This window comes from Bacillus rossius, chromosome 3 (genome assembly GCF_032445375.1).
Source record: "Bacillus rossius redtenbacheri isolate Brsri chromosome 3, Brsri_v3, whole genome shotgun sequence".
Classification (NCBI taxonomy): domain Eukaryota; kingdom Metazoa; phylum Arthropoda; class Insecta; order Phasmatodea; family Bacillidae; genus Bacillus; species Bacillus rossius.
In genome coordinates, this window is record NC_086332.1 from 10,090,772 (window position 1) to 10,109,362 (window position 18,591).

At 39.0% G+C, this 18,591-nt stretch overlaps 1 protein-coding gene across 2 annotated transcripts in view; it reads left to right on the top strand.

The window, feature by feature from the left end:
• The first annotated feature begins 1,021 nt into the window (after positions 1–1,021).
• Positions 1,022–18,591, top strand: part of LOC134530199 (nuclear pore complex protein Nup133) — a 43,865-nt gene continuing 26,295 nt past the window's right edge. Inside the window, exons 1-8 of one of the 2 annotated variants that reach the window (XM_063364857.1) lie at positions 1,022–1,278; positions 1,414–1,541; positions 2,316–2,515; positions 2,652–2,972; positions 4,973–5,155; positions 5,730–5,856; positions 17,251–17,421; positions 18,201–18,363. In XM_063364857.1, the coding sequence (XP_063220927.1) occupies positions 1,160–1,278; positions 1,414–1,541; positions 2,316–2,515; positions 2,652–2,972; positions 4,973–5,155; positions 5,730–5,856; positions 17,251–17,421; positions 18,201–18,363 (1,412 nt within the window). In that variant the 5' untranslated portion in view covers positions 1,022–1,159. The remainder of the gene's footprint in view (positions 1,279–1,413; positions 1,542–2,315; positions 2,516–2,651; positions 2,973–4,972; positions 5,156–5,729; positions 5,857–17,250; positions 17,422–18,200; positions 18,364–18,591) is intronic. The other variant, XM_063364856.1, reaches the window with a different exon arrangement.

Consider the following 18,591-nt stretch of genomic DNA (forward strand, 5'->3'; position numbering starts at 1 on the left):
CAATATTAAAAAGGTTTGATAATAAAATAATAATAATCACTGGTGTGTTGGAGAGGGGGGGGGGATATAAACAACCCCCCCCCCCTCAAACACGAAATGAAAAAAAATAATCATTCCAAGCAACAATTGAAATTAATTTGAAAGCAAACAGCGAGCAGAAAGCTTCCCCCCCCCCCCCCGACCATACCCAGCGCATGCTCATGATGAAAATAATACTGTTTTTTTCTGGGATTTATGTGTAGTCGAGTAACAAAGCGGAGTGTGCATATGATGCACCTAGGAAAGTCGATGTTATCATTTTATCTTAATAACAAAATTTACCCTTAACTAAACTTATGAAAGCATTTTTGCTAGTTATATTTGATTGCATTTATATAAGCCATTGCACTAACTTACGTTACTTTTTTCATGCAAGCAACGGAACGGAATTTTTTTTAGCTACATAACCAAACACTTACATTTATATTGCAGTTACTCATGCAGTTATATGAAGTACAAATATACCTGAACCATTTTTAAAATACAGTTTTCGAAAGCTTTTGTTCTCATTGCTACAAACAATATTAATTTTTGTTCCTTTTTAATTGCCCAATATTTGACATGAATTGTGATTACGTGTTACTCTGTTGATATACATTTATATATGATATACATACATCATTCTGTGACTAGCAGTAATGAAAATGTGAATATTGGTTATTTTTGGCATGATTTACATTAAAAATATAAACTCAAAATATTTGAATGAATGACAATGAATAACTATGAATAACTATGGTTGGAATTGTTTAAAAAACGCGCTGTTGAGTCAGGGTATCCAATTTAAAATTAATTCATGAACTGTATTAAATTTGTGTATAAAAGAACAATATTCGTACTGTATAAATAAATATTATCGTAACTAAAATAAATAATTAATAAATATAGTATCTAAAATCCAAAATAAATCTCAACACACACACGCACACACACACACACACAGAAATTATTTTATTTTAGAAAGTTGCAGCCTTAAAATGTGTGCATGTTTGTTTACATTCATGCCGCGTGAAACCGCTCGATTGTTTGTGTACCCGGCGAGTGACTTTTTCCCCTCAAGCTTTTGAACAAGACTGACTGATCGTTCGTATTTAAACTTAGACCTAGCAATCTAAGAAAAATGGATAGGTCTTTTTCAGCTACTGGAAGGAATTTATCTAGTTTACAGATTTCAACTTCAAAAAACATGTATCGATCTAGTCTGGGATCAAGACTTTCGTCCACGAAAAAGACTCTTGGGTAAATTCTTTGTCCATACATATTTCATACGCATTATTATGATAATTATTTTTGAAGTTACCTGACAAACTTTGATGAATTGCATTATCTCCAGCAGTCAGCTTTGATAACATAACCTTCATTGTTTTATTTCAGAAAGATGAATACGTCTGGACGAACCAGTCATTTCCCACACGTGATTTGTAAAAGTGTCAACTACGTGGTTGAAAGTTTTGGAAACGAGTTGCCGCATCCAGTGACGGAAGCATTAAAGTTTGCAGACCGTAAGTCAAATTTGCTCCAAATGCAGTGAATGCAGTGTGCTAAACTGTCTAGTGTAATATATGTATGATTTCATTAACAGTTGCAGAATCTAAAGGACTTAACAGGAATATGTTGGTTCACTCAAATTGCTGTGGAAGACTAGCTATACAACTTGGATGGATTCCAGGACTTATAACTAGGGCTTTGTTATCTTTTCTACTGTCTATTGCTGAAATCACGGATGAACGTTGCTTTATATCTCAGCTCTTGGCTTTTCTCAAATGATTTTGTACTGCCCAGTAACCTGTGTACTGTCGACAGAAAACGGATTGTGGCGTAGCTCACCGAGTGGCTGTTGCACAAGGCTGGCCTCATAAAATGAACATACAAACCTATTTGTAAAACATTTCTAGAAATATCGACAAATTGACTACTCAGAGATTGAGAACTAAACACACAATGGATATTCGTGAGTGATATAGCTGTTATAGCACTATCAATTTATTAGTATTCACTTTTGAGAAAAATTATTTGAGAAATACAAACCCTACAATAACCTATAGAATGTGTAGTACCAAATCACAAATGTATATTGTTGATACAGAATCGTACCAAAAACCTTCACATCTCAGTTGCGACAGCTGCATGGTACCTTAAAGTCAGAACTTAACAAGTTTTCTTAGTTAATAAAAATACCAGTGTTATGTTTTAGGGTTTTGTAAAGATTGGTTAATAGGTACACAGTTTCGTAGATGCAGCTAGTTTCTACTTGGACTCTCCTCTTGTTTTGCCAGCTCACATGGACAAGAGTTGCACCATCTCACCGAACGGCTGGGCGTGGTTCGTGTGCGGGCTGCGTCTGGTGGTGTGGCAGTACAAGAGGCTAGCGGGCGCTCATCCGACCAAGGACCCGTTCTACGAGCTGGACCTTCCGCCCAGCGACCTCGCCCACAAGGCGGATCTCGTGTCCGTCTTCCTCGTTGAGGGCAGCCACGTGAGTCCATCCATATCTTATGAAGACAAGGTTCATTAGAGATGAGAAAACTCAACTACAGTGTTCGTCATGGCCTGTGGTAGGGAAACAACCCAACGTTTGTGTTAGTTTGGTGTTGTGACGTGCCTGTTGCCAGTACCCGTCGTGCGTCGCGGTCTCGCCGGAGGGCGCGGTGCGGTTCTGGGTGGGCGTCAACCACACCAAGCTCCACGAGGATGACGGAGCCAACCTGCAGGGGCAGGAGTGCGACCGGCTGGTGGGCGTGGACCCCGCGGGCTGCGTGCTAGCCACCACGACGGGCGGCCTGGTGCTGGTGTCCCTGCGCGTCGACCCGGACGGCCCCGTCGCGGTCACCTGCCGCCTGCTGCGTCCCGCTCACGGCTGGCTGGGCGGCATCGGCGGCCGCGTGTCCTCCTTCATCTTCGGCGAGCTGCCTTCCTCCCAGCTCACCGAGACCGTGAGCACTCGTCCGGTCGTCCCAACACACACGACAATGTGTTTGGACTGTGCAAGATGGCCATCAGGGTCATTCCTGTTGGCGACTAACTCTTGCCGAGATACCAACATGTAACTTTACCTTGGTTTTGAAAACATCAAACCAGTTTTGGTGTCTCAAAATCTTGTACAGAAATGATTGGGTTGAAGTAACCCAATGTGGTACACAGCACGGCATTAGCTCGTAGTTAATAAAGTTCTTCCTATAGATCGGTCGTCAGTTTCCCCACATGGTTAACTCGCTGCGAATGCAGCTCCCATGTGCAGCCAAATGCTTGGCAACGCTGCAACCTGAAAACAGACGAGCGTGGTGGGCACAGTATTGCACTGGCACTGTGCAGTTGTTTATTTGTCCACTGCACGAGGTGTGATGAATCATCTAAATAAGCAGAAGACCAAGACTGGCTCCTAGATATGTCTGTCTTTTAAACATTTGAAGATTTTTTATAGGTCTGCATTAGAGAAGGACATCCTCATATGTTATGTGTTGGGGAAACTGAGGGAGTAATCAACCATGGTTTTTTTAGCAAGCAGCCATCCCATCATTTGCCTGGAAACCATGGAAAACTTAAATTTGGATGGATGGGCTGGGATTTTAACCCTGGTTCTCGAAATGATAGTCCAAAATTTTATCATTGTGTGACCTTGCTTTATGTTCCTCTAATTGGCTAACTCACCAAACGACAACTAGGGTTTTCGGAACTGTAACCAATTTTCAGAACTGGGAATTTTGGTACTAATCTTAAATGGAACCAAGAATTCCCAGTACTTAACGGTACTAGCCAAGTAGTTTTTTATTATTGATGCAGCAGTCAGTTATTGAAGAAGCAATTGTTAGTTCTGAACTATCAAACAAGTTTTAGTAACCAAGATTAAAAAAATAAACATTGGTGTTACAATTTTTTACTGCACAAAAGTATCTACTGATGCGAACAAATGGCTTTGTTCTCAGACTTACTCTCAAACTTTAACTTTGGAAGAAAAAAAAAACATTTAAAGGAATAATCATTTTAATGCATTAAAAATCACAGAATTACCAACTGAAAATAACATTTTTTTTGTAACAAACTTAAAGAAAAAAAAATCATTATTAAAGAAGATTGGCCCAACAAACACAGGCACTAGACACACAGTGCTAGTCCGAACACCGACTGACGACTGAGATACACTCCCCTCACCCCGATAGCATCAAATGAAATAACCTTAAGCACACAATAAAAACAAAATTTTATGTGGTCAATGTCGAGTCCTGAAAGTACCGAAAGAACTGGTATTCAAATTAAAATTCCCAGTTATTTAACTATACTGGAGATTCCCGGTACGTACTTTTGGGTCCAAAATTTTTTGGTTCTGAACCCTAACACGGATTGTTGTACTGGTTTTCTCTAATGTTCAGTGGTATCAGAAATAAAGAAACTAAAAATATTTTTACAAGTTTCAATACTAGTGATAAAAAAAATCTTGTTTAGTGATGCGAAATAGTTCATTCACTACCATCAAAATGTCATAGTTTGATTATATGGTTCATCGTTCACCATTCAGTTGCAATATACATAGTTCCTGTGAACTAGTAAAGTATGATTCAACTGCTACCTTTTCATTTATCGCACCGTGTGAATCTAGTTAAAAAAAAATGCTGCTGTACTGTATATGCGGGTTGTTTTGTTTCCTGTGTGAGAGCGAAAAAGGATTTGAAGCAGTGTGGGCACTGCACAGCATTCCTTCCCCTCCTTTCCCCTTCCCTCTTCTCTTTTCCCCTTCCTCTCCAACCTCCCCTTCTTACCCCCCCTTCCCCCTCTTCCACTCTTCCCCGCCGCCTAACCATCATATTGCTTTGTGTGCAGCTTTGACACATTGGCTGAGTTGTTGTTTCCTCTTGGCAGCAATGTTATGGACGCGGGCAGTGTTGTTCTAGGGGTGGGTACTGCGGAATGCTGGACGTTTCTTGTCGATGTCTTGCAGAAACTGGTGAAGCTGGTGGCGGTGAGAGACGCTGGGCGGGCGCCGGACGAGTGGCAGCTGAACGTGCTGGCGGAGGACGTGCTGCAGAAGTGGTCGCTCAGCCACGCCGGCTCGGAGAAGCTCGAGTACAAGGTCCACGTCAGCACCGTGGCCAGGGAGGAGTTCCTGGAGACCGCCTTCAAGGTGCCCCTCTCTCTCTCGCATCCTGCTGGGGGCAGTGGATAGTCTTAAGGGACCCGCCTCGTCAGGGGTGTATGTGTGTTAGTGAGGCTGGATGATAAGCGCAAGGCTCTGAACTGGCGCGCAGTCTTCTCGTCGTCACAGGATAACTGTGAAATTTGAGCGGTGACCGTAACATTATATTGCGGAGAAATGAAGATAAAGGTGTAATGCAAGTCCCTTAAGTGCTTTCAAGGGTCTGTGTGGGTTGTTTCATGCCTAAAAATTACTCTGAAAACATGCGTTTTAGCCATTTTAACTCTTCTAAAAATACAGTTTAAAACTTTAATCAAAAATCAAAAGTACTTTTCGGTCCTCGGCAAACTCTTAAATGCTTTTCGAAAGCAGATTCCACCAGGATATCTTGACTAGTTTAGAAATCGCGTTGTTTTTCCTGAAGCTCTGCGCACCGTGTGTGTGCCCGGGTAGGCGGAGCCCTTAAGCGTTTTGTGTCCTGTTGTGTCGACAGAGGTGAGGTCGAGTTTTACTTCGTACGGTTGTGCAGATACTGTCATGAATTGTTTGCTCGCCGTTACAGGAATCGTGCGTGGGGGGCACGAACGAGATAGACGTGAAGATGTTGGACATGCAGCCGGCGAGTGACGGGCTTCTGATTCTGATGTCTGCGGTGAACCCGGAGTCTCGAGATGTGCACTATGCACTCGGTGAGTGCTCAAAAGTGACATTAAATGTGGTATGTTTAGTCGTTTGCTCATAATAAGGTATCCAACTTTAAAACATTACTCTCTTTACAGTAAATTTTTTTTAGATCCCTACATTTTGCTTTACATTTAGTAACAGCACTTAAATTTTTAAACAAAAATTGAAGTTTTTTTTAGGTACTTTGTAATGAGATTTCACTGTAATCTCATCATCTCATTCTTTTGGCATGCTTATTATGTCATCTTTATTTTTTTTCTACCACTTGTAGTTTCTTTCAAAAACTAATACCCTCTTTTATCGTATAATCGTTGCACGCGCGTAATCGTCGCACCTATTTTTTTTGGCGGTCAAAATTGGGATGAAAAAAAACTTCTCGCTAAACGTCGAATGATGTTTTTGGTCCTGCTATTATATGCCGAGCGCTTTGTGTAGGTATCTTTTTAATATAAAACGATGTATTTTAAAGTAGAAATTGTGATAATACTAATTATCTCAGAACACTGAAACTTTAGTTTAACTATTTTTCAGTGTTTATTTATATGTCTTTCAAGTGTAATTATCTTTAGGGTTTATTTATTTCTCTATGTTTAATGTTGTGCAAAGATATGTGACTAAGAGAAGGTGATTTTGTCTATGGATCGGCGGATCTTTTAAAAAATGGAAAGGAGTGTGGATTGTTAACGATATAAGTTTGAGAGAATAAAATGAAGAAGGAAGTTTTAGTGGCTGGTATCAGCTATATTATCAGCTGATAGTTCACTGAATAAGTGAACTGTTGTGCCCCTGAGCCAGGGCGAATGCTATGGTAATATTTAATTACCGGGGCTACTTTTATCCGCTGAAATATAAGGTACCAAAAGTCTAATGTATTCAGTACTGAAGTTTTGTGTTCGGTGAGCCCCTCCTATTAACTGTTTCGGCATAGTATTTTATTTCTCTGGTTTTCATTATGGCACAACATAATTATTTTGAATTACGCCTAGTGGTCCCGATTTAAAGACTCTTGTGCACTCCGAAGTAACTGAGCTAGTTAATTTTTTTTATTCACTTTAAATACTATTATTTATCACAAATGAACTTTTGATTTTGGTTGTGCCCAACATAACTTTATAGATAAATTATATTTTATTTGATTTCTAATGAGTCATGGATAAGCAACCTAGTTTCTCAGTGTCGAAATAGGTAACCTTGGGCATAAGCCGCAATGGAAAATTACTTATAGCATAGTAAACATTTATGATTAATATAGTAATGTTAAAGTGTGGCGCCCATATAAACTTAATATAGTAACTATAATTCCTATCATATAAGTAAATACAATTATAGAGTGACAACTCAAGGGGTTTCATTTTGCTTCGAAACACATAAGAGGTTACCCTATAATATTAGTATAAATTACAGAGTGTCGACCGTACGTGGGGCCCGATATTTTGTCAAGTAATTTTTGTTGAGTATAATCATGAATACCAGAGGGAGGTGCCATAACCGAGGCAATACCGGATCTAGGGACAGCAGCATGTCCGAGGACAGAGAGACAATTCCTATTCTGGTAACACAAGAGATAGAGGGAAACGAATCTAATCAGCCCACGGAACACTTGGAAACTATCTCAGTTTTAGTCCCTACTCCTAGTGGCAATATTGACTTAAATAACTTGCTCCAGGGACTCATGGACAGGTTAGATGCCAACGCTGCTGAAATAAATGCCAGGTTAGATGCCAACGCTGCTGAAATGAATGCCAAATTAGACTCTAACACTACCAGGTTAGATGCCAACGCTGCTGAATTGAATGCCAAATTAGACTCTAACACTGCCAAATTAGACTCTAACACTGCCAAATTAGACTCTAATACTGCCAGGTTAGATGTCAACGCTGCTGAAACCAGTGCCAGGCTAGATTCCTATACTGCACAACTGACTGGCATACAGCAAAGTATCCTCAGCTTCGAGAGTAACCTCAAGTTAGAGCTGCAGGAAGTTAGGGAGTCAGTATCAGTTGTAACCAACCGGATAACAACACTAGAGTTTAACACTGATCAGAAATTAGCCCAGCTTCAGAATCAATGCCAAGACACCACACAGAAGATACAGGAGGAGTTAGGCAGTGTGTCAGAACGCTTAGAACAAGTGGCCCAACAGGCTGCACAAAACCTCTGCAGTTTGGACAGCACTAGTCAACAGGTGCACGAACAAATGGCACAAATTTCACACAAAACGGACGAACTAGGACACCAACTAGAACAGCGAGTAGGTAATCTGGAAAATCGCATGCTTACCCTCAGGTTGGACAACCTGATGGATAGACCCATCACTACCGCAGTTAAGCCCATAGCTATCCCTAGTAACGTGCCAGAGACGGCTTCACCAGTTACTACACCACATGCAGCACATTCTAGCCTTTCTCCTGCACTTGACCAAGTGGCCATTATGCACCACCCGGCCAGACAGTGGTCAGAGGCCATGCCTCGTTTCGCAGGTGGGGAAAATGAAAACCCCATGCGGTTTTTAAAAAAATTTGAGGAGTATTCAGCCATGTTTAAGCTGAATGACGAGGAGAAATTAAAATGCCTGAATACTGCCCTCCGCGAACATGCGTATTACTGGTGGGAAGTAATACAAACTTCGACCCACACATACGCAGATTTCCAAACTCAATTCAAGCAGAAGTTCTGGAGTGTGCGAATACAGGGCCACTTAAGAGCCAGGCTGCATGGGGAAAAATTCGACTATAAAAAATATAAGTCTCTGGAAGCCTATCTCTCGAGCATGTTCGAACGTACCAGATATTTAGACCTACCAATGAATGACGAGGAATTTATTTCCATGTTTCTTGGACAACTACCCTACAAGTACCAGTTACAGCTAACTGGTAGGAATTTTTCGAATATTACCGAGTTTTGAGAACAGTTACTGGCATTCGCCAGGCTAGAGCAGCAGGGGCGGATTAATACCACTGAACCAGAAAAGGCACAAGCTCAGAAATCACCTCCGCTTTACCAACAGTGGCAGCGCGGCGGGGAACAGCCCAAAATACGAGTCAACACCGCCAAATGGAATTTTCACCACACCGGTAAATGGAACAACCGGCAGAATCGAATACATAACTCGAACTTCTGGAGCGGGAAATGGAGTCGTCCCGGTGGTGACAAGTACGAGCCGAGCCACCATGAACAACCCCGTAACAAGAGGTCGCAACACGAAGAACAACGGCTTCCCAGGTACGAGTATCCAGAGCGACCAAGATCACCACGTCAAGGGTACCACGACCGATTGCCAAGATCACCGGAGCAGCAGCAACAGCTAGTGTTCCCTCCCAGTGGAGCTGAAACCGTCCAGTCAGCGAACACCACGACGAGTTTCCCCACTCACAACTTCCCCTCGTCCACGTCAAAGTACCAACAAGGATACTTTGCGCGGCAATCACCAATCCCTCCCAACAGCAGCCAGATGCAGAAACAGCAGCAGGCCAGTTCATCATCAAACGCCGCCTTGGCTAGCACAGCCAATGTGACGGCGTTAAACTAGCAAGGATTGATGGTGGTACGCCCCGATCATTAGTCCAGGGACCAGACATGGGGGTAAATGATTACCAACAGTTAATCCTGTGGAGCGGCAGACCGGCGTTACCCCACATGAGGCCATATGCCTGGTTTGGTCGGAGGCGATACCCAACCAATATTTACCCATCTGCGACGAGAATCCGGATCAGGATAAACTTCCTAGCAGGGAAGAAATTGAGGATTTAATTAGAGCAAAGCTACACCTAGAAGCCAGGAATAGGCAGAAGCGGAAAACCAGGCGCAAGCTACACCGTTTTAAGGTCGGTGACCTTGTGCTGTTAAGAACTGCACCAACAAGCAACAAGTGGGCGAATGTAACAAAGAAGTTATTCCTACTCTACAGTGGACCCTACGAGATTCTCCAGGTACATCGGGAGAACTGTTACACCTTAAAGGAAGTGTCAACAGGTATCAATGTGGGAAACTACAACATTAATCATTTAAGGGCCTACCACGCACCAGCTGTGCAAGATATATAAGATCAGAGTATACAAAATAGTTAGCTGTATGTATACTGTACTGTTATTGTGCCTAGAATTATTAATAAGATTTATGTGTAACTGTGAATTTATACCGGAAGGTTATGGTGTTAGTCAGCTGAGTTATTTTTTTTTTAATTTTGTGAACTCAGTTGATTTCGGCTAGGTGAAGCGTAGTCTTCCTAGCATTTATGTGGTTCAGTACGAGAGTAAATGCTCTTGTCCTTAGGCAGAGACCTAGAGGATGTACTGTGAACCTGGTGTACTGTATGTACATGTTTATTGGCAGCACCTAATAGTTCGGTTCACACACACGAATTAAGTAATTTTAATGTACACTGTCAGTACAGGCTGTAGATTGGTGCTAATGTATACCTAGGCAATGTTCTGTTGTAGACACGGACACCCTGACACACTGTGTGTAAACAAACAAGAAGGTACTGTAGAAATTGAAAATAATGGCTTACCTTGTTATGATCCAGGTTACAGTCTTTTTACCTACCTATTTCCTAGGCATTCCTCATTTCTAACACTTTTCAATCAGTAGTAAATAATGCTGACTAGGATTGTAATCCCACAGGATTACCCTATCTAAGTGGATATTTACTTCATCCACAAATTCCTAGATATCACACATGAAGAAAGAATTAGCTATATAGCTGTCTAGAGAGACCACCTTCAATTCTCTTTAGATTAATTTTGAAAAGAAAGAAAATATAGCTGACAAGAAAGAAAAATGCACATTAATCATTGAATTTCACTTGTTTACATCATACAGATAGCACTCAGGTTGAAATCACTGTAATTCACTGTCTATTTCTTGATGTGAAAAGATTCTTCAGTGATGAGTGTAGAATGTTATTATTTGTTAATTGACAAAATATTATTAAATATCTGTGAGGTAATTAATAACAATGCTAAAAAGCTAGTGATGTGAAAATGTGATTTAATGTTGTTTTATGGGAGACCAAATGAAACAATTATGATTACTAAGTATAATCAGAAATAACTGTAAAATATTAGAATATGTGCATATCAATATTAATGGCCAGGAATGTGCTATTCCTATATACCAGCAAGTCATTTATGAAGTTCTAGTAATCACTGTAAATATTTATTTAATATGTGCATCTCAATGTTATTGTGTTTGAAGTTTAATTATGTGTTCCTGCACTGAAGTTTAGTTAATGTTTCTAAGAACAAGTTGATTGTAAATATAATATATATATCATAATGAAACAAATGTTTATTGTTATAGGCAGAATTCCAGGAAATGTTATTATTTCTGCCATAAAATTAATGTACTAACATAATAATGTTTAATAATGAAGTTTAACAAACAACTATTTCAATTGATGGTATGATACCAATTGTAATAAAGCAAAGCTTTCTTTGGCTGGGTTAAAATTAATTATTTTCAGCCAAAATAACTAAATAGTTATCTATTGTTGTAGACAAGTAAAAATTATCACATTTATGTACACAGCATTTTATCATGAACATGGAAAAAAATACCCAGTCTCAACAATAGTCCACATCTGATTTCCACTATATTATGTAGTTGTGTTATTATGTTAATGAATTATGCTTATTTTATTTAATATTTTTGGTTAATATGAGTTGTGTCAAATTATGTGTGTTTAATTTAAGATTTTAAATTTTTAATAAGTAGGCCTATTTTAAACCAAGGTTGCTTACCCATTATTTAAGGTTAGTTAGGGTAGCAAGTAAAGAAGAATTTTTACGTTCCGGTGTCTGCAGCGAATGGAGAATAAACTGTACGAGGTAGTTCACTTGGACGCTTAAAGTTAAAAAGCGCGGGTGCATTTAGAGGCTAATATATAACAGTTTAATGAGTGTTTATAGTGTACACGAGTGCGCGGACGAACTACGGACCGAGATGAATTCTTCTTGATCCTCGTCTACTGCATGGGGTAGTAGCATCAGCAGTGACAGCGTCCACCACGTCTGTCAGGCTTTGGGCATGACGTCCCACCGCAGGCCTGGGGTGGAGCGGCCGAGAGGTATATCCAGGCATGGGTTGTCTGGAATGGCTGCCTCAGTCCTCGCTAGCCTGGATCACGATGTCAATGTGGTGACATCAGTGGTTGTCATTGACTTGGACGGCGTCCCGGTCAACAGCGTCCAGCGACGGCTGTATCTGCACATTGAGCGGTATTGCTTAGTATCCGCCACACAACACTTGTTGATAGCAGCCTCGTAATTCCCTGCAGAATCAACTCCTACCTTGTAACCAGCGGCAGAACGAGTTTTCTTCTTTGTTCCCGAGACCTTCAGCGAGGTAATAGACACCTCGATTCACGACGCCGGGTGTTTGTTTACCAGACACTTGTTGATAGCAACTGCCTGCTCCCAGGATGAAGAAATATGGTGTGAGCCGTTACGATTCTCAACTGTCATGAAACTCAGTGTTACCAACTTTTGGCAAATGTCAAGTTTCAGTGTTTGAATTTGAAATTATGGTACGACCTAAATTAAACCAAAATTAAGGTAATTTTGGTGTGAATTAAGGCCGAGAGCGGCATCTGTGATAATACTAATTATCTCAGAACACTGAAACTTTAGTTTAACTATTTTTCAGTGTTTATTTATATGTCTTTCAAGTGTAATTATCTTTAGGGTTTATTTATTTCTCTATGTTTAATGTTGTGCAAAGATATGTGACTAAGAGAAGGTGATTTTGTCTATGGATCGGCGGATCTTTTAAAAAATGGAAAGGAGTGTGGATTGTTAACGATATAAGTTTGAGAGAATAAAATGAAGAAGGAAGTTTTAGTGGCTGGTATCAGCTATATTATCAGCTGATAGTTCACTGAATAAGTGAACTGTTGTGCCCCTGAGCCAGGGCGAATGCTATGGTAATATTTAATTACCGGGGCTACTTTTATCCGCTGAAATATAAGGTACCAAAAGTCTAATGTATTCAGTACTGAAGTTTTGTGTTCGGTGAGCCCCTCCTATTAACTGTTTCGGCATAGTATTTTATTTCTCTGGTTTTCATTTTGGCACAACATAATTATTTTGAATTACGCCTAGTGGTCCCGATTTAAAGACTCTTGTGCACTCCGAAGTAACTGAGCTAGTTAATTTTTTTTATTCACTTTAAATACTATTATTTATCACAAATGAACTTTTGATTTTGGTTGTGCCTAACATAACTTTATAGATAAATTATATTTTATTTGATTTCTAATGAGTCATGGATAAGCAACCTAGTTTCTCAGTGTCGAAATAGGTAACCTTGGGCATAAGCCGCAATGGAAAATTACTTATAGCATAGTAAACATTTATGATTAATATAGTAATGTTAAAGTGTGGCGCCCATATAAACTTAATATAGTAACTATAATTCCTATCATATAAGTAAATACAATTATAGAGTGACAACTCAAGGGGTTTCATTTTGCTTCGAAACACATAAGAGGTTACCCTATAATATTAGTATAAATTACAAAATCTAATATTTATTCAGAAATCTCCACTTACTTATTTAATTAACGGAAATACAAAGTTGTCTGACGTGTAAATTTTCTTTTAAAGACGTTTTTAAACGTTATTTATTATCTTTATCTGATCGTCTGCTTCGCCGCGGTGTACCGGTGTAGATTTCTTTTCCGTATAAAACAATGTATTTTAAAGTAGAAATCTAATAATTATTCGGACATTATCACTTACTTATTTAATTAACGGAAATACGAAGTTGTCTGACGTGTAAATTTTCTTTTAAAGACTTTTTTAAACATTTCCTTTATCTGATCGTCTGCGTCGCCGCGGTGTACCGCTTATGAACATGTAGCCAGCGCTAGTTGTCATCATTCATGTTTGGTTATGTTGCTTCCCGTATAGAGCGCGCGCACGTAGTCGAATATCAATATCTCGCCGATTGCATGCAACGCGCACTCTCTGTCGAGTGCCGAGTTAACTACATTTGATGGCCCGCATTCTTTCGTGGTAAATGTGTACTACGGCAATAGTTACGCGTTACTTCATGTCGCAGATTCAAGTGGCCTGCGTTCACGGTACAGTTTGGGTTTTCTATTTAAAGTTGAAGAAAGGTTTTTTTTAATGAATTATTAATGTTGATTGTTTGGCGTGCTCTTGTATACTCCACCTTTTTTTTTTTTTTTTAATATACGTACTTTCCATGAACAGTGTTTTTTTATGAATAACTTTATCTAACAAATTTTTTTTCTCCCGCATAATTGTCGCACCCCTACTTTTCAAACTTGATTTTAGAATAAAATGTGCGACGATTATGCAAGAAAACACGGTATTCTTTATGCTTTGTCTCCTGATGACTACTGTTACGGATGGTGTGGATTTTCAGAGGTATTTAACGTTTCTTAATCCACATGCTAAAACAGAAAATAATCACTCCATACTCTTCAGTGACTCTTGTATAGATCTCCATGCTGATTTTTTTTTCTTTTTACTATTTTTATTTGAGTATCCTTTCAAGAAGCATGTAGTTGTATCATCATTTTTGTTTATTCTTCCAACGGGTGATATTTTCTCTATTGACATCAGTCTTTAAATATTTGACATTAGTGTGCTGTTTGGTTGAGGCTAGCTGAATTTGATTGTAGTTATCTGAAATGTTATCTGAAATGGACAGTTATGTTTTGCAACTGCAGTGAGCAGGGCCATAGCCAGGATTTTGAGAAGGACAGGGTCCATCATAACAATAAATCATTTTATACGTAACACACGTCAAGTTTTGTATTACAGACATACTTACGGCATTAAATATAGACTACTTGGAAACACAATTATTTCCGTTTCTGTGTATGAGGCAGGTCGGGCTATAAGTGGGAGGAAATAATTTATTTCAGCCCACTAAGAATTTCAATATCCTTCCAAAACAATCTATATTTGTAACCTTAGTTAACTTAGTTGCTGTAATTGGCTTATTCTGTCTTTGCTTGTTGAAGTAAACTTCTTTGCTGGAAAGGGGGGCTACAATTTTCGAGCATTGCGAAAATTCTGATTGTATGAGAGGAATAGTTAGGTATGTGGTGGGGGAACAGGGAGAGGAAGGGATGTAGAAATGATGTAGCATACTTGCACACTTTTACACTTGCATTCTTTTATACTTATATACTTTCACACTTGCATACTTGCATTTTTTTTTTTATTGGCAGCCTCAGCTAGAGAGAATTATGTTTCTTATACATACCTAATAATATAATAAGCAAGAAGTTTCACTTCTGTCATGCGTGAACACCATGCACACACTTTTTTGACGTGACAGCGTCTAATAAATCGATGAATGCCGGCTGCACGCACGAAAAACTGTCCCGTTACGCTGTGTCCCGTTACGCTCATTGTACACTTTTTCCGCATCTATCTCTCTTCCACTCGATTGAACAACCATCAATTTGACTTTTTCGAGGCACATTAAACTTTGAAACACTCCCATTCGTTTCCTACTTTTCCTATCATTGTCCTATCCTTAACAGAATAACACAGATTGGAAGAAGTTAAATAGCAAACATGTATAAAAGTTATAGTTAAATTAAATAATCTCTTCGTTAAAGTAATAAACATATTTGAATTAATGAGTGCAGATAAAAGTACATTTATCAATTAAATTGTAGATTTCATTTCACTCCTTCTTTGTATCCATACAAAATAGTGATAATTCAATAAAAATGATTCAATTTTATTCATAAAAGTATGCAATCATTTCATCAATGTTTTGTTATGACGTTGTCACGTTAAACTATCGTCCGTAAACCGACTTTACAGACAACCAATTTTTTGCCTTGTTTTTAGTCACGGAAGGGAGGGATCCGGACCTCACGGACCTTTCCTCTGGCTATGTCCCTTCTGCGAGTCTTCAGTGTGTCAGGATGGCTAGCCTAGCAAAAAACCAGGAAATAGCGGGGAATTTTTTGTGACCTGAAAAATTGAAATACTGTTTACCCTGATTAAAATAAATGAGCGAAAAGTTAAGCAATTACAAGATGCAGGACTAGTCAAGAAATTTATTTTAAAAGTTTTAGCCAAATCACTTCTGATCAGTTTCTTAACTGAATTATAGTAAGTAAAATGCTGCCACAGAGCTGATCAAGGGATTCTGTTGGAATGACGGCCACTATGTAGTAAAGGTTAAAAATTATACCTGCAGAACATTGGTAATGTTTCACCGTAGTAGTGGTGATAAATTTGTTGTAGATGTTGTGTAGTTCCTACTGTTAGTTTGTTTTACTACAAAATAAGTGTGTCCAAAGGTATTTTTTTTTTATCATTTTGTTAGTGGAAAAAAGAAGTTTGGGTTAAATGAAATATGATCTTTACATATTCTTGAAAAGTTAAGGTTTTAATATTTGAAAAAGTCAAGCGGTTATTTTTGTGGGTTACATGGACCATTCTTTACTTAAACTGTCAATGTTTTTACATCACTTTATGTAACTGTTTTTGATTTATTCTAAAAGAACAGGGTTAATTTAGAAACTTAATTTTTTTAAAGTTATTTTGCAATATCAGTTATAAGTATGTACAGTGAAACCTCATTAATAAAAACCTTATTTATACAAAACTCTCATTAATACAAAGTGTTTTTACAGTCCCTAGAAATTACATAGGAGTTATAGTGCTAAGTAATTTTAGTACACAAGTATGATTATTACGTAATACAAAGTTGTTTTGGTTCCAAGGGTAGTTTAGTGAAGTATGGTTATTACAAATATCCCAGAATAATTTAAAGAAACAATGGGAATTTTAACCAAAACAATACTGATCTAGGATGGAAGAAAAAAGTTATAAAATCACATATTCTTCAAAAATGATGGTATGTCTTGTGTTAGATAGTTTCTTTACCTTAGCTTTATTCTTCTGTATTAAATCCTTTAAAAATTAGTACAAATAAAAATTTTTTCAGACCACATGTGCAGCCACACTAAAATTGTATTTTAGAATACCTAAAAATAGTACATTTGGTGCTGTATGACAATTGTGTGCAAGATACCTTGGAGCATACCTATTTATAGTTTTAGGTCTTATACAAATTTATATTTGTATTTTTTTTTGCTTGGTTTCATATAAATAAGCTGATGATTACAATAATTCGAATGGTTCAACATACTCATGTTTTTATTAAAAAGAAAATGTTTAAGTGTAAAATTTTTAATGTGTGAACTGAGCACCCATGACACCTTTCTTTGATAGTTTCACTGATATGCTGTCTCCAAAAAAATAATTGCCACTTATCTTGCATGCTTAATCCCTCTCATCGTTAGTCTGTGGCTTTTATCAGTGAATATTTTCTATGCTGGGCAGTTACCAATCAGAGGCACAGCGACGGGGCAATATTCCCGGTGATCCTTGTTTCAGGGAAGCTGAACACGAGTAGTGACGAGCGCCCCACGAGGTTCGCTTTCTTCTGCGTTCTGAAGACCATCAGCCCCCATCGCAGGGAGGACGACGACCAGGCCAAGTACCAGTTTCTGATCGCCAGCGAGAGAGTCATGCTGTACAACAACCAGACGATTTCCATCGTACCAGGTAGAGAGCACTGCTTTCCTCAAAGACCTGTGGTCATAACTTGCAGCGTGGCCTTGCGACTTCGTCGTGTGTTTGAGTTGTGCGGACTCGAGTTAAAACAGGCATAAAATTATTTTCATCAGGCTGCACTCTAATCGTCTAGCCTCAGGCATGTTCAAGAATATAATATTTCAATGAATTCATTCTGTTTAAAATGAGTTTGTAAAGTAAAATCATATTAAGAGACACGTTACATGTAAGTTTTCAATATTACTAATATTTTATCATTTTGACTTTTTATTACAGGTCTCTAATAACTTTTCTTTTGACAAGACAATCACACAATTTTTCTTTGCATACTAGATAATGGTATTTTTATTGTTAGACCGATGAGAATTTTGAAGTATCATTTAGTACCTAGCAAAGTAAGCTTGGAGTACCTTTTTTTTTATGATTAGCCGACAGTTTGCATGGTTAGCCCTGGATGGCAGTGAGCCACATTTTTCAATGGGGCATCAGTGGTTTTTTTAACGTTAAATTTGTTTACATAGCTTGATGAGTCCATTGTTCTTACGAGCAAAATGATGGGACTTAAGAAATATGATGTTTTGAGCAGGAAAATTATACTGGGGTTCTTCTGTAATAAAGAAGGGAGAAAAGTGTGACCCGTCAAAAGGATTTTAAAAAAACCAGCCAAAGAACACGCTAAAAGGACAATGGAAATGATCTGCTGTATAAACGCGGCTCTGTTTATCGCAACTGGTAACCGTCGCCTGGAATCTGTGTTTTCGTTTTCGCAGCCGCTGCTCTCGGGGACACCCCGGACACAGTGCAGTTCATATCCCCGCGGGACAAGCTGCTGTGCGGGGCACCCCACGAGGATGGGGCGGTGTTCTTCTCCACGCTGCATGGCCTCATGTCCGTGCTGCCGTCGGATTCCATGCACGCCGACCAGTCGAGCATGTGAGTGCGATTCTCGCGCCATCCTCGCACCTCTCTTAGACGCTGATTAGTTCAGCCGCTCCACAGTTCTGAGAGGTTTGCATACTGTGGTGACGACTTATAGCTGGTATTTCACTGCTGAGAATAGCATACTTGTCAGCCGAAAAGTAAGTATAGTTAACGACGGTTTTTTTGAGACAGCCTATCAGTATGTGTACGCAGGTTTAATTTTAACATAATTAATTAACA